Below are 14022 nucleotides of genomic sequence, written 5' to 3'. Positions count from 1 at the left end.
AAATTGTAACAAATTTTTTTTTTTATATTATTGTAGCAAAAAAGAAAAGAACTAGTTTATCAGTTAATCGTTTTTGCATATATAAAACTATTGCAAACGTCACTTTCGGAAATCAAAGAGATAAACATCATTAAAAACTTAAATATTTCAAGCAAAAATAAAAAATAAAACAACTTAAATAGTTACCGACATAGACAGAGCAACGTGCTGTCCGGGGGCACCTGCCCCACTTCAAATTTTTTTCTTCCTAAATTATCATTTATTCTTTCAAAATGATTTTACTATTTTATCCTATTTACATAGTTATGTCTCTCCACGTCCTTTTCCAACATGTGCCAGGCTGCTGCTTTTCTTTTTTTTTCTTTTTTTTTTTTTCTTTTTTTTTTTCCTAAATACTTATCTTTAATTTTATTTTCGTCTGGCATTTAGTTATTAATTATAATTACTTTTGTTTTCAATATTTCTTTACAATTTTATTGGTTCAACAATACTTATATTAAATTTATGTTAAAAAAACTTATTTGTAATTGAAATGGAAAGTATATCTTTATCACAGTAAAATACTTATTTATTTTTTTAACAAAGAGAAATTAAGTTGTCGATTATTTGGTTTTAATTATAATTATTTTTATTCTGTTTTTAAGTAGTTTTCACTATTATTTTGATTAATCAAATTCTAACAAAAACCTTAATTACTTTTTGCATTTGTTTTTATAATTTTTAAAGAATATACTGTGATGCCAACTATTTTTTTAATTTTAAAAAAAACTATATTACCGTAAATTTTAATCTATAACTTTTTTTTTTTTTTGCTCTGAAAATTTTAATTTATAACTATGCAATATCATGTATGAAATTTAAAATTTGGAGATAGTTATGAAGGAGCATTTTGAAGTGAATTTAAACAAACAAAAATTGTTCATTAATGGTATTGAAAAGAAAAGAGTTATTTTTCACTGTATGATAATGCCCCTGAACTTTTTTTTTTTTTTTTGTTGGGTCGGTCAAATTTACTGAATATTTTTTTTTTAAAAGTCAGAAGTGTTGCAGTTTTTATTCTCTGGATAGAAATTCATCCTTCACTTATATAAGTAATATAAATTCGATAAAAAAAAAACTAAAATTATGGTTTTTTTTTTTTTTTTAATCATTACTCGATTTCTGTTTTAGAAAACATAATATATATATATATATTTTTTTTCTGAAAACATAATATAATAATATTATGGAGAAAATGTGAAAACTTTCTCATTCATAAGTTATCATAGCATAGATTTGGTTCATTATTATTTTTAAAAAGCAAGATAATAAATATTTCATGAATGGTCGAGAAGTTTCCATTTGGCACATCCAATTGTTATGGTCAGCTGAACTTGCTCCGCATTAAGGTACGTGTTAGTTGTTTAAGCCAAAAACAAACAAAAGGTGTTTGGTGGTGCGTCAGACATGAAGCGGTAATATTTCATCTAATCTGGACGGCCGCGTCGAAGGTCAAATTAGTAGATTAAATCGATGACATAAGGGTATACGTCACTAAGCTTACACAAACGAAAACGGCTTTGCATTTCCACGTAATCCCTCGGGTGGACCGAATTGCTTTTGGGCCGCCTATAAATATCGATCCCATTTGCCCATCCTCGATCTCAACGCTCTATATCCAAGAATTTGACCAGGTTCACTCAGACAAAACCACAAGAAAATCACAAAACTTTTTACAGAAAACCAAATACCAAGAAAAATGGCGGAAGAGGGCCAAGTGATCGGTTGCCACACTCTCGAGTCATGGAACGAACACTTCCAGAAGGGAAAGGATTCCAAGCAGCTGGTATTTTCTGTTTTAGCAAAATTTCTTGCTTTTTCATGTCTTTCTTTGGATGTTCGGCCAACGTTGTTTTTTTTTTTTTTTTTTTTCTTTGTTTCCCCCTTTCTGTTCTCCTTCAGCTTGTGGTATTGTGGGTTTTGTTGATAATGATTTAGATGCTTGGATTTTATTGGGTCCTTTTTTTTTTCTCCTTTTTTTTTTCTTTTTTTTTTTTAATTGATTACCATTAAGATTTCGTCATATACCTCATCGGGAATTGAATTACCACTTCCCCCAAACGCTTAACAGGAGATTGACTTTTATTTATTTATTTTTATTTATATTTCATAAACAGTGTCCTATTTGGATCGATGAGTTTTGTTTCTTATGAACTGGCATGAATCTATTGTCTGTTTTGCATAGAGCGTGTTCTTGATTTACTCCCATTTACACTTTTAGCTTTTGGGTGTTAGCCACCATCTTTGAGTATCTAGTCCTTCCATGGTGCTCAATTACCCGTTACGGGTATAATTGCTTTTTAATTATCCCGAATTGTGAGTGTAAGGTTGCCTAGTCTTTAGTATTTCCATGTAGAACCTGTTGCCTTTTGAATCTGCTTTATCGTCTAATACAAGCTGAAACACGTATTAAAATGAAGGGTTAGAATCGCCTAGTCTTTATCAATTTCTTAACTGGTGAGGTTGTGTTGGGAAGATTAGTCAAGAGTATTAGTCCCCTAATTATTACTGTTGTCGGATTGAATTTTTGACCAATCTTTTGTTTTAATGCCATTTGACCTTTAGAATGATGAAAATTCCTCATTTTCCTCTATACTCCTTTTGAGAGATCGAGGAATCCATTGGGCCATGTAAACTTGTTGATATCCTTAGAGCATAACATAACATTCGCTTTCTCTACTGTTCTATATTGGACTATATTTTTGTTTTTTGGGCAAGTAAAGAGCTTACTGTAAAAACTCTTTCTCAAAATATCTTGTAAAGCACAACATATCGTGGTAGCTCCTTTTTCTAATTCTTGCAAGTGCATGGTCATACTAAAGGAAGCTCCTTTGTAGGTAGTGGTTGATTTCACAGCTTCATGGTGTGGACCTTGCCGTATAATCTCCCCAATTCTGGCTGATTTGGCTAAAAGGACTCCCGAAGTCTTATTCCTAAAGGTGGATGTGGATGAATTGAAGGTAAACAAATTCTTATCCTCCAAATGTCAACAATTGAACAATGAAAGAGTCTGGAGTTCCTTTTTTATCATTCATCAGCCTATGCATGCTTGTGGGTTTTGGGATTGGATTTTAAGAAATGCTTCTATTTCTTATGTGCAGACTGTGGCTGAGAAGTGGAACGTGGAGGCAATGCCTACATTTTTGTTCCTGAAAGAAGGCAAAGCGGTGGACAAGGTTGTTGGTGCTAGGAAGGAGGAACTTCAGTTGACTGTGGCAAAGCATGCAACTGCTGTTGCTTGACCTTTATGCTTTGGATATGAAAAACCTCGTATTTATTACTAGTTGTTTTAATTATATCTTGTAGACATCCCATTTGTTTGTATGCCTGGCTACTCTTATCAGGTTTTTATGTACTTCGGTTGATGTGAGGTATCTGATTTGCTTTTGTTACAAATGCTAAAATTAATAAAGCTAGTTCTGCATGTATTATAATAACTGCTGTCTTCCCTTGCATTATTTCGAAAGATTTTGAATCAGCGTAGTTAGAAAGAGCTCTTTTGTGTCCAATGCTGGCCTTGTAAATCCTATTAGAATGGTAAATTGTAGAGTATATGTCTTTTTTTTTTTTTTGGCCTATAAAAATCTAGTATTCGCAGTGTTTATCGGAACATTTACCCTCAGCTTTGCACAAGTTTTAAGAGCCACAAAAGAGAAAACCTTGGACTCCTACACAAAGTTTGCCTCTTCAATGGCTAAAGAGCTGTAATAAAGTGGAATTTTACGAAGACTTTTTTATCTGTTTTGATTTTTATGGGAAAGAAAATCTTTAGAATATGGGAGTAATATAGCCTAACCCTGATATTAATTGGCATACTCTTTGGTAGGTTTGATTTTCAGGTTAAGGTGTGGACTTTGCAACTAAAAATGATAATAATAAATGTGGGTGTGGACTTTGCAACTAAAAATGAAAATAATAATAAATGCAGTAAAATAATCTCTTAATTTTCAGACTCGCTGTTATTACAAGAGAAATACGGTAAATTAATTAAATAATAACCGATGTAGAATAAATGGCATAGTGATTGACAATTACAGCAATTAGAACATTGTTTCGAAAAAGAAAGCTAGCGTTAAAACTATAATTTAATGGAGATTAGTTGTCTTGGACAATAGGCACATTATATGGGAAACTCTTTTTATTAAATTAAATTAAATTATTTTTTCCATTACCAACTTTACCAAAGAATCATTGGAAAGTCATTTTCAACATAGTGTTTGTACAAACTGACCTTGATATAAAAAGATAATAAATAGGGACTCCAGCAATGTTGGAGACACTGTATCAAACCTTTTGAGGCAAAACCACTTGCACTGCTACTTTACAGAATCATATTATCCACGGGGATGAACGGCTATATATATTGTACCTGGAACTCTACTCCTATACCATGGAGGATCTTCATCAGAAATGTGACCTCGTAATTCTGACAATTCCTTTGAAGTTTGCATGACATGCAAATAATCATGTTTATTGTAAAGTTTTACGGAGGAGGAGGGGGGGCTCCTTATTCAGGGTCTTCATCTAGAATTGTGGGTCCGGTGCCTTTAACTGCTTTCGAACAGACAGCTTCAACTGTTAACCGCTTCAGCACGTTCGGACATGGATCTGCTCCAAAGATAGAGTTGGATATGGTAACTGAGCAACTCTTTTGCCCTACGCATTTCTGTATAACACAATGATAAGGAGGAGAGAGCGTTACTATTGTTTCTACAAATCAAGTTTTTAGTTTCCAAATCCAAGAAACAAATATAACGATAAGTAAGATGGTAGTTTTGGAAATTGCCTTCTCTATGATGGAACGAGAGTTTGGAGCATGGCAAGTTCCTATATGGAAACTTCCGCAAGTTCCAGAAGGCGTCCCGAAACTCGCGAATTCAATAGCTGATATGGACTGTCCTGGACCACATTGCAAATTAACAGTGGCCTCTTTCACTTTCGATCCATCTTGACTTGAAGTCCTGTATTTAGCCATGCTTGGGTGGTTCTCAAATGCATTGGCACAAACGTTTGTCAACGATCTCCTAAGAAGGGCTATTTTTGATGCATCACCACCAAGTTCCTCAAAAATTACCAACAAATTTTGTTTTGGCTTTAACCAGGACCTAGGAACATGATACCTGGAAAAAGGGATAAAAAATGATTAATCAAGAGGTGAGACCCCCTCAACTATGTCTTGATGCCATCTAGTAAAAGATTTTAGTTTATAGAGTAAAACCATCTTTGGGTTGGCTGGCCACAACCAAATTGACATTTTGTCTGCCGGAATGTCCCAGTATAGCTACATGCTTCACAGTCACCCTTTGCATATGCCGTCCAGTATCTTCCAATGCTCTGTCCATTGATCCAGACTTGTCCCTTTCCCATGCTCCTTAAATCCAAAGCCAATGGCTCATTCCCATTGGGTGCATTGAAGTAAGCCTACAAGTTCCAGCCAATTCTGATTAGCGCCAAAGAGTGTTAATGCTTAACTATTTTGTTTCTTCCTCTTATCTATCATCTTCTCATTTCCTTACCTTGTACCATGTCAGAGGCTGCACGCTTCGAGCAGCTAGCGACCCTCGGACCCAGTCAGCAGATGACGCCCCTTCTGGAGTGACCAAATTCATCGCCTCTCCTTTTAGACCAACCTGTTATTATATAAGAATCTTTGAGAGTAAAATCTTTGGAAACGATAAAATCAAAGCTGAAATATACAAAATGAAGCTGTGGAGAAATGAGGTAGTCCCTTGTCTAACCTGATAGGACCATTTTTGCCATGTTAAGTCTCTCTTTCCATTGTCAAGACCATTCAGAAAAACTGGGCCAAGGACTCCTGTTTCCCACAACTCGTAGTGAAACCCAACATTCTTCAACCACAAGACACAAAATTCTTAATCAGTATCTGAAATAACTTCCAAGAGTCTTTCATAATTTAGCTATCTTTAAAGGGGATCTAAGCGGAGCACTGACTGGTAATCCAACAGCTATGCTCAGCAGTGAAATTTTGTTACTTCCAGCACGGAGGTTTACTGGTCCGGTAAATGTGAATTGCCTATGCTCCCTGGTGCCAAAGGCTGACCCTGTAATTAAAAAGAAAGTCCAGTCAAAATGCCAAACTCTATGCATTACAATTGTTGATCAAAGAGATCAATAAATCATTTTCGTTAGGATATAACTCTACAATATATACCTGAAAACTGTCCATTGATGAAGACGTGAACAGCATGGCCTGCAGACTGCACATTAAGAGTAGGTTTTTGTCCTCCTCGCAGAAATGATTCCGATGAACTAATATCAACACTGAACACGTAAAGCAGAAAAATGTATGAACTATGGCATGAATGTGAGAAGGAAAAAAGAAAAAGAAATGAACTATATCACAATTGATCAGATCAAAAATTGAAACCACATGAACTATTGATGAACCTAGGTGGTCAGACCAAAAAGGAATTCCAATATAAAGAATTGTTTTCCTAAGCTCCAATCAGGCTTTTTACCACATTTGAGTTCATCTTTACCCCCAGCCAGTTTAATCCAAAAGACATTTAGAACTTAAATATCTGGTAACGGAGGGTGGAGACATTGAGACCATTGCACTAGTCTAACATGAGAACCACATCTCTAAAAGCAGAATTGGTTCCTATTGTAATATTCCATTGTAAACTCTTCTATGAGAGCCACAGCTCATATTGAAACAAAGAGTATAGTAAGCATTATAGCAAAGCATTTTGATCAGCTCAAGATATTTTAGTCAAGGCCCTTTGGATTTCTTATTTTTTTAACTATATTTTACACTAAAAAAGGTAACAAACCTCACCTGGTCATGTACCACAAGTAATCGCTAGTATCTCTAGTGACGTTTATCTGCTCCAGGAGTCCAACAGCTGTCATTCTTGCCCTCTCATCTAAAGAAGAGATAACTTCATCATAAGTCTCCCATGAGAGCAAGCTTGTACCGGTTGGCAACATATGCACATGCGAGGTTTGAACTCCCACCTTGATCAGGAAAAGAAAATAAGAAGGTTGGATTAAAAAAAGAGGAATGAAAGAAAAAGCAAAATGATAGATATGTAGAAAATATGCTATCGGTCTAATTAGATGAACACAATAATTAGATCGATGAGAGAACTTCTACAACTTTGCTTACCAATGCAGTGTTATATGCTACGTTTCTGCAATCTGGAAGGATGCTAATGGACCAAGGAGGCAAATTATAGTGCCTGTTATTAAAAAGCACCCTGGCTGCGGATTTTGAGTTGTAGTTTGCAAGAAAGGCTGCACATTTTCTTGGCCCTGAATTGTATATGTAAGCCTGGAAGATGATCATAATTGATTAAGACTTGTTGTCTTTATGTTTTATTATTTCATTAAAGGCTAGTTTATAGAGCAAATTTTCAAACTGACAGAAGTATGCATATTAAAGAAGCCTGACCTGTTCATAGGTTCCTAACGAAGTTATAGTAGGATCTGCAGAAACTAGAGCATCTTCGCTTAGCTTTATAGCTTTATGAAGCTCCTTCAGATGACTGTATTTAGGTTCCCTGGTCAAACCTGGACACCAAGTGTAAGGGCTTAGTTGCAGGCATGAGCGTAAGACAAGAAGTAATAAAATGTAAAAACTAACAGAGTATGATTGTGAAAGTTGGAAAACACTGCCTACTTTGAAAGTTTGACATAAGATCGATTGAAAGTTCTTAGCGTTCTTACCGTATTCATCAATTGGAGCATCATAATCATAACTTGTTGTAACGAATGGGCCCCCAGCAGTGCGTCCAAAGTTGGTTCCTCCATGGTACTGTCACATACAATAGAGATAACATCTTAATTTATTTACTGGGAGATTTTAGATTTAAACTATTATCCAAGGTAACAAGGTAACAACCATGTAGTAATTGAAATATGAGCCACCCTTTTGAATGAAGCGGGCAACTGCAAATGCTAAATCTTGAACTGGTCGCTGATGAACTGTGCCACCGAACTCTGTAAACCTGATTATGTCAAAAAAATAAATAAATAAATATACACTGTGAACCTGGTTAATTTTGAGGGAAAAGGTGGAATATAGCAGAATCAAAAAGAGTAGATTTGCATTGACCCAGTAAAACACCATAGGTACTGGAATAGAGTATATACTCACCAGCCACTCCAAGCCTCTGTCCACAAAATAGGTTTGTAAGGTTTGTTGGGAGAGAAGCCATCACAGTAGAAACCATTACATGCATTAATCTGTAGCCAACATATAGAAGATAAAATTTCAAAATTTCCCTTGCTAAATGGAACTGGATAAGAAGACCTAACTGCATGTTAATTTTTCAACTCAAAAGAATTGGATCTGCAATGCAATACATTCTAACTGAATGCCAATATTCAATCTCAAGAATGGGATCTTGGTACCACAAAATTGTCTAAGGAAATAAGGTCAAGTTGTAGACAATACTGCTATCAGTATGGTAGATTAGGCAGCGAAGGGAATGGGATATAGCTTACCACAGGATCCGGGGCATCGTCTTCCTTACACATTACCCATGGGACTCCTGTGTTCAATCCAACAGCCATTTTTGCAGCCCAATTTATGTAAGAACGACCAGCAGCTCCAAGTGCCTTGCTCTCAGGGCCGTATTCATTTTCAATCTACACAACCGAAAATAACGATTAACAAAAACAATCTAACAGGTTACGTTACAGCATTTATGAATCACGAGAGCCTAATTCATGTTTGTTCTTTCATTCAGGAAGAAACCAACATTTTAAGCATAGCGTTGTTATACACACATGCAGCAAAGGAACTATACAGAGGTCACAATAAGAACCCATGCCTGTGAAAGGATGATTGGACCTCCTTGTGATGCAAATAGATTTTCACTCTTCAGCATCTGAACAATTTTCTGCGTGAACCCTTGCATTGCCGTCTTCAAAGCCAAAAATGATGAACTATTAGGACCATAGCCACATTTGATTTTTCAAATCTACCAAAACACTTTTTCTTTTTTTTTTTTTTTCCTTTTCTTTGTGAAGATTTAATTATGCAGATTCAGGTTGAAGAAGACGTACCTTGAACGGTCCATTATCTGTTCTGAAGCTGATACCTGGAACATACTTCAGCCAAACAGGCAATCCTCTGTAGCAGAAAAAGAAATGCAAAGTCACATCAATCACAGACTATAAGCTAATTAAGATAGAAAGCCATAAATAAATAAATATATAAATAACGCAACCAAGCTAAAACAACAGCAGTAGCAGTGATGGTAAGAAGAAGCAAGAAAATAGGTACCCAAAATTCCACTCTGCACAGACGTAAGGTCCAATGCGCAGATGAGCATAGAGTCCTACTTTCTGCACCGTCTTTATGAAGCGTACCAGATCGTACCTCCCCTCAAAATTATACTAAAACCATGTTGAGAAAAATAATAAAAACATAAACAACTTTAAAAAAAAATAAAAAAATAAAAAAGCTTAAATTTCATAGTACTAACTGATATAGAATTGAAGATTTCATAGTCTATAACAGAAGCAAGGAAAAATGGAGATCCAGAATATTACAGTGCCAGGAGAAGGTTCATGGCCATTCCAAAAGACGTAGGTGTCTATAACATCTAAACCTCCATCTTTGGCTTTTTGTATAAGATCTTCCCACATCTACACCAAAACCCATTTCACAAAAAAACCAGAACCATTATAAGAAAATCCACAAATGCGCCAAGTTTTAGCAGAGAAAAAAGTGAAAGAACAGAGTAAAAAAAATAAAAACAAAAGAGAAAAAAGGAAAATACTTCAGGGGTGCTTCGGGGATAGTGAATGGAGCCGGAGATGAGGATTCTCCTCTTGCCATTGATGAGAATGGCTTTCCTATCGTAGGTCACGCTGCATTGGATCAGCTCAGAACCCACAAACAAGATCATCAAGAACAAAGTTAACAGCTTGGAAACTGAGTTAGTTTCCATCTCTCTCTCTCTCTCTCTCCCACCCTCTGTCGCTGACTATGTGGAGGGAAATTTTAAAAGTGGACCTCAGGATGGAGAAAAATGTACCAAAAAAACAGAGCAAAGTAGAATTTTCTGAGCTTCTGATCTATCAACAAACTTCAGTGACAGAAGCCATTATGGTTTGCTTTGGATTCAGATTTCAGAACCCACTTGTAGCAGAGTTCATCTGGTTTGGCATTTATTAAATATGATAGTGTCAACTCAGAACGGCAAGTCTAAGTTTCAAATTTTCTTTAGAAAAATATTATTAATATATAGAAATTTTATGTCCCCATAAAAAATAAAAAAAAGTGAAAGGTGTTATCATGAATAGTTTGTTTTGAAGTAAAGAGAAGAAATCTCAGACCAAAATTAAAAAAAAAACATGAAGGACAAAAGAGGTAAGCTGTATTTTAGAATGATTGCAAGCAAAATTATTAAAAAAAAAATAATGCAGAGAAAGACGTAGATTAAAGGCTAACAGCGTATGAATTACGTTCAGTCATTGATTCACCTAGATGTTTTCTTCTATTTCTAAGACATTAAAAAAAGAAAAAGAAAAAAGAATTACGTTAAATATTTAATTTGTAAATAATGTTCATGTTCAGCATTCACTAAATTTGAGCTGAGACAAGAAAATTAGATGCACGTTAATGTCGATTAGGAGGGTGTTATAGTAGGGTACAACGTATCATTAAAAATCACATTATTTTTAGATACGACTTTTTTGTGATCAATTTTTTCCCCAAAAAAACAAACAAAAAAAAAAATCGAAAATCAGTTTTGCTGCAACATCCCAGTCATAATAATGGATGAGTTTGATGATGAATGGTAAGGCCAGAAGCTACGGGGAAGTGACTGAGGGAGAGTATAAAGATAGTGTTCCTTTTCTCGCATTTGTATCTACTAGCTTTGACCTAATAGGATTGGACCCCCCTACAATGATTTAAATTGTGCCGTTTTCGCTTATTTCGGCTCTGCCATTTTCCCAATTGTCACCAGCCACTTCCGATTTCAAATTCATTGATGTTATAATATCATTATTACAATTTTACAGAGCCATACACCATGTGATATGTCCTCGTATCCGTCCAATTATACGTCCTTTTGTTATTTATCTATTTATTTTCTGTTTCTTACCTTTTAAAGTTTCCCTCCTTTTATCTCCAGATTTTTTTTAAAAAAATCTCAAAACCTCTATACACACATATGCATAAACTATGATTTTTTTTCTCTGCATTTTATTTGTATACAGATATATGTAACCTTGTAAAATAGAACATAAATGGCAATTTAATTATTATTTGCTGTTTTCCACTGCTCTACTCTCTCTCACTCCCACTCCAGATGTCATTAAGTGATTGGACTCTCGGAGCCAATCTCAAGCCCATTTGCATGTTTTATCAATGGAAGCACAAATCCGGTGCATCTTTTTTCACCATTTATCTTACTCTTTAATGTGTCTCCCACAAATATTCAAAAGTGAAGAAAAAGATTGGAGAAAGAGCCAGAAACCCTACGACAGCGGGCCAGTGCTCGAATATTGTGTGTGAGAGAGTTTTCTTTGACTCTGGTCTTTTGCTTGTAAATCAAACTATGGCTTGCTTTTATGTAACAAGTGATTAATGACAACCTTACCGTATTTCCACAAGCTCCTTTTTACACTATTTATAGCTTCCTTCATTTTGACTCTTACCTCTTTAATTATAGTATATACTTATGCTGCTCAATTACTCATCTGGGTGCTCTTCCAAAAAACCAAGAGAAAAATACTCATCTGGGTAATGCATATTATAGTTGTTTAAGACTAACCCCTCATTTATTTTTTCTTTTAAAAAGGACTTATTTTTTTGTTTCTTGTAAGAATGGGATTAAATTATTAAGAGAGAAATCTTTTAAATATTATCCTAAAATCTGAGTTTTTCAGAGTGTGGCAGTTGTATGTTGTTGACAGTGACTGTGTTTGTGTGTGTCGGTGTGGCATATCTGTCATGAACATGAAGCCAAAGGTCCTTTTATAATAAAATCAAAACCTATTAACCAAATACACTTGTCCCACTTTCATGAACGAATAGAGTTATCAAGTTAATGACACAGAAATCATCATCATAGGGTTATCTAATTTCTCATCTTTTTTCTATCTTTTAAATACATGCAATATCGAGCTTTATCTCGCTTGTTGTTGGGTCCTATATAACCTAACTTTGTTTAAGCATTTATGATCTTCTTATTGCTCATCACCTAAAAAGAAAATTCAGATAAACATTAAATCAATTCAGTTTGCTGGTATGGTTATTTCATTGGAAATACATTTGTCCATTAATTTAATTGATGACTTTATCTTTGTCATTCTTTTTCTTGTACTTTTCCTTCGACTTCTCAGCTTTCACTAACTAGTGCTCTGCAAGCCAACGACCCTGTACCATTTTTATTTTATTTTATTTAATAATATAAGACAAATCTTCTTGAGCTAGCTTTTTTTTTTCTTTTTTTTTTTTTTTGGTAATAGAATCTTCTTGAGCTAGATAGCTAGCTGGACCTTCTTGTGATTAATTGCAGAGATAAATCATTAAAGGCAGAGCATATGTAGCTTATGAAGCGGGTGATGCATATTTCTCAAAGCAAAAGGCAAGCTTTTCTTTGATATAAAAATGAATGATGAAGCGATGACGTCCTTTTGGGGGATCAAGGGGGTTATTTCAGGAAAAAGAAAAAAAAAAGGGGGTTTGATTTATAAATCTATTATTGTGAAGCCCAAATAATTAAAGCAAGACCCGGTAGCATCCTAATAATGCTAATCATCATCATCCGTCAAAAAGGTTGAAGTGTAGTATGTAACATGTGGATGTGAATGGCAGAAACTGAATCCACCTTAAACATGAAAAAGCGTAATTTAATCATGGCATCCAAAACTGAGCTGTGAAATATTAAACGAGTACAAAATAATAAAATCTTAATTTATTATTACCAATAAATTTCGAGCACGTGGTTTGTGCATCGCTACTGGTCCCAAGGACGGGACACCGTTGCCGCGCCGCTTGTTTCTCTCTATTTTTTCTAATGTCTCATTCACATACATCCATATATTAGCTAGATCTCCGTTCCGTTTACGTCGGTGATAGGTCCGAGATTGTGGTTTGACACTTCCCATGTGCACCCTGTTCGATCTAATGGATATTTGGGACGACACCTGTAGATATCCATCACCATTGGATCACATAGAGAACAGATTGGGGCCACCATAAGTCTACTTCTACATTTCATATTTATCACCATAAATTGCAATGGCACTTTTCAAGTCTACATTTAGACATAAATGAAACACCATTATCGATTAATTTTATATCATTGTTATTTTTGATTAGTTTCTTGACATTTTATTTGTTGGATAATTAGTGTATTTTTAAGTAATTGTTATCACAAAGGCCATTGCTCCTAAAAATAGACTAAGGGATCGAAGTGATTTTTTCTGCTAAAAATATGCCAGTGAGTATAGATTTACTATTTGTATTTAGTTTTTCTTTTTTTCTTTTTTTTTACTACATTTTTTTTTCTTAATACAAATATACGTATACTGTAACTTTAAAATAAATATTAAATTCTATACCAAATGCATTCTTTAATTTTGCTAACCACTAACTTTCGATTATATCTTTAAATTTAATGACTTACCCAAAAGTTATATGCTTAAATCATGAACGTATGTAATTTAAGAATATTAATCGTAAATTCCTTCTCAAATGATAAATCATTTCTCTTATATATATATATATATATATATTGGTGAATTGGCTTTAAAGGTGATAAGATATATCAACGAATGGATCTTAAAATTTCTTAAAAGGATATTTGTCTTTTTTCCTTCGTCGTGTTAAGCAAGTAAGCATAATATATTAATAAAAACAGATGCTTTTAATGCCATTCATTGTACTCCATAGATCCAGCTGCATTCTCTTTATCAAAAGTCACAATATGAACTTGGGCCGAAATATCCTTCGAGCGGCCTCACTTTGTCTCCTCCATTTGCCGACGAGAGCGT

At 34.6% G+C, this 14022-nt stretch overlaps 2 protein-coding genes across 2 annotated transcripts; one reads left to right on the top strand and one right to left on the bottom strand.

Moving 5' to 3' along the window:
* The first annotated feature begins 1637 nt into the window (after nt 1–1637).
* On the top strand, nt 1638–3476 carry LOC107406531 (thioredoxin H-type). The gene is made up of 3 exons (XM_016013689.4): nt 1638–1825; nt 2877–2999; nt 3141–3476. The coding sequence occupies exons 1-3, from the start codon at nt 1739–1741 to the stop codon at nt 3279–3281; spliced, it is 351 nt and encodes a 116-aa protein (XP_015869175.3). The 5' UTR covers nt 1638–1738; the 3' UTR covers nt 3282–3476.
* A 683-nt stretch (nt 3477–4159) lies between these two features.
* Nucleotides 4160–10593, bottom strand: LOC107406445 (beta-galactosidase 5). The gene is made up of 19 exons (XM_016013565.4): nt 9792–10593; nt 9562–9657; nt 9293–9405; nt 9073–9139; nt 8838–8930; nt 8509–8652; nt 8159–8247; nt 7904–8009; nt 7729–7816; nt 7454–7572; nt 7169–7333; nt 6839–7017; nt 6212–6321; nt 5992–6101; nt 5778–5888; nt 5556–5669; nt 5258–5460; nt 4826–5159; nt 4160–4705 (listed from the first exon to the last, which is right to left on the bottom strand). The coding sequence occupies exons 1-19, from the start codon at nt 9960–9962 to the stop codon at nt 4547–4549; spliced, it is 2571 nt and encodes an 856-aa protein (XP_015869051.2). The 5' UTR covers nt 9963–10593; the 3' UTR covers nt 4160–4546.
* Nucleotides 10594–14022: the final 3429 nt, after the last annotated feature.

Source organism: Ziziphus jujuba, chromosome 5, assembly GCF_031755915.1.
Source record: "Ziziphus jujuba cultivar Dongzao chromosome 5, ASM3175591v1".
In the NCBI taxonomy this organism is placed as follows: Eukaryota; Viridiplantae; Streptophyta; class Magnoliopsida; order Rosales; family Rhamnaceae; genus Ziziphus; species Ziziphus jujuba.
The sequence above is the reverse complement of the archived record's forward strand: the minus strand, read 5'-3'. Positions and strand labels throughout refer to the sequence as shown.

What these genes read in the sequence shown, in the direction of transcription:
- LOC107406531 (XM_016013689.4), top strand. Translation starts at nt 1,739, where the DNA reads ATGGCGGAAGAGGGCCAAGTGATCGGTTGCCACACTCTCGAGTCATGG. An exon ending in GAAAGGATTCCAAGCAGCTG is followed by an intron (nt 1,826 to 2,876) that starts GTATTTTCTGTT and finishes GCTCCTTTGTAG; the next exon opens with GTAGTGGTTGATTTCACAGC. An exon ending in TGGATGTGGATGAATTGAAG is followed by an intron (nt 3,000 to 3,140) that starts GTAAACAAATTC and finishes TCTTATGTGCAG; the next exon opens with ACTGTGGCTGAGAAGTGGAA.
- LOC107406445 (XM_016013565.4), bottom strand. Translation starts at nt 9,962, where the DNA reads ATGGAAACTAACTCAGTTTCCAAGCTGTTAACTTTGTTCTTGATGATC. An exon ending in GGCAAAAATGGTCCTATCAG is followed by an intron (nt 5,670 to 5,777) that starts GTTAGACAAGGG and finishes ATATAATAACAG; the next exon opens with GTTGGTCTAAAAGGAGAGGC. An exon ending in AGCCTCTGACATGGTACAAG is followed by an intron (nt 5,461 to 5,555) that starts GTAAGGAAATGA and finishes TGGAACTTGTAG; the next exon opens with GCTTACTTCAATGCACCCAA.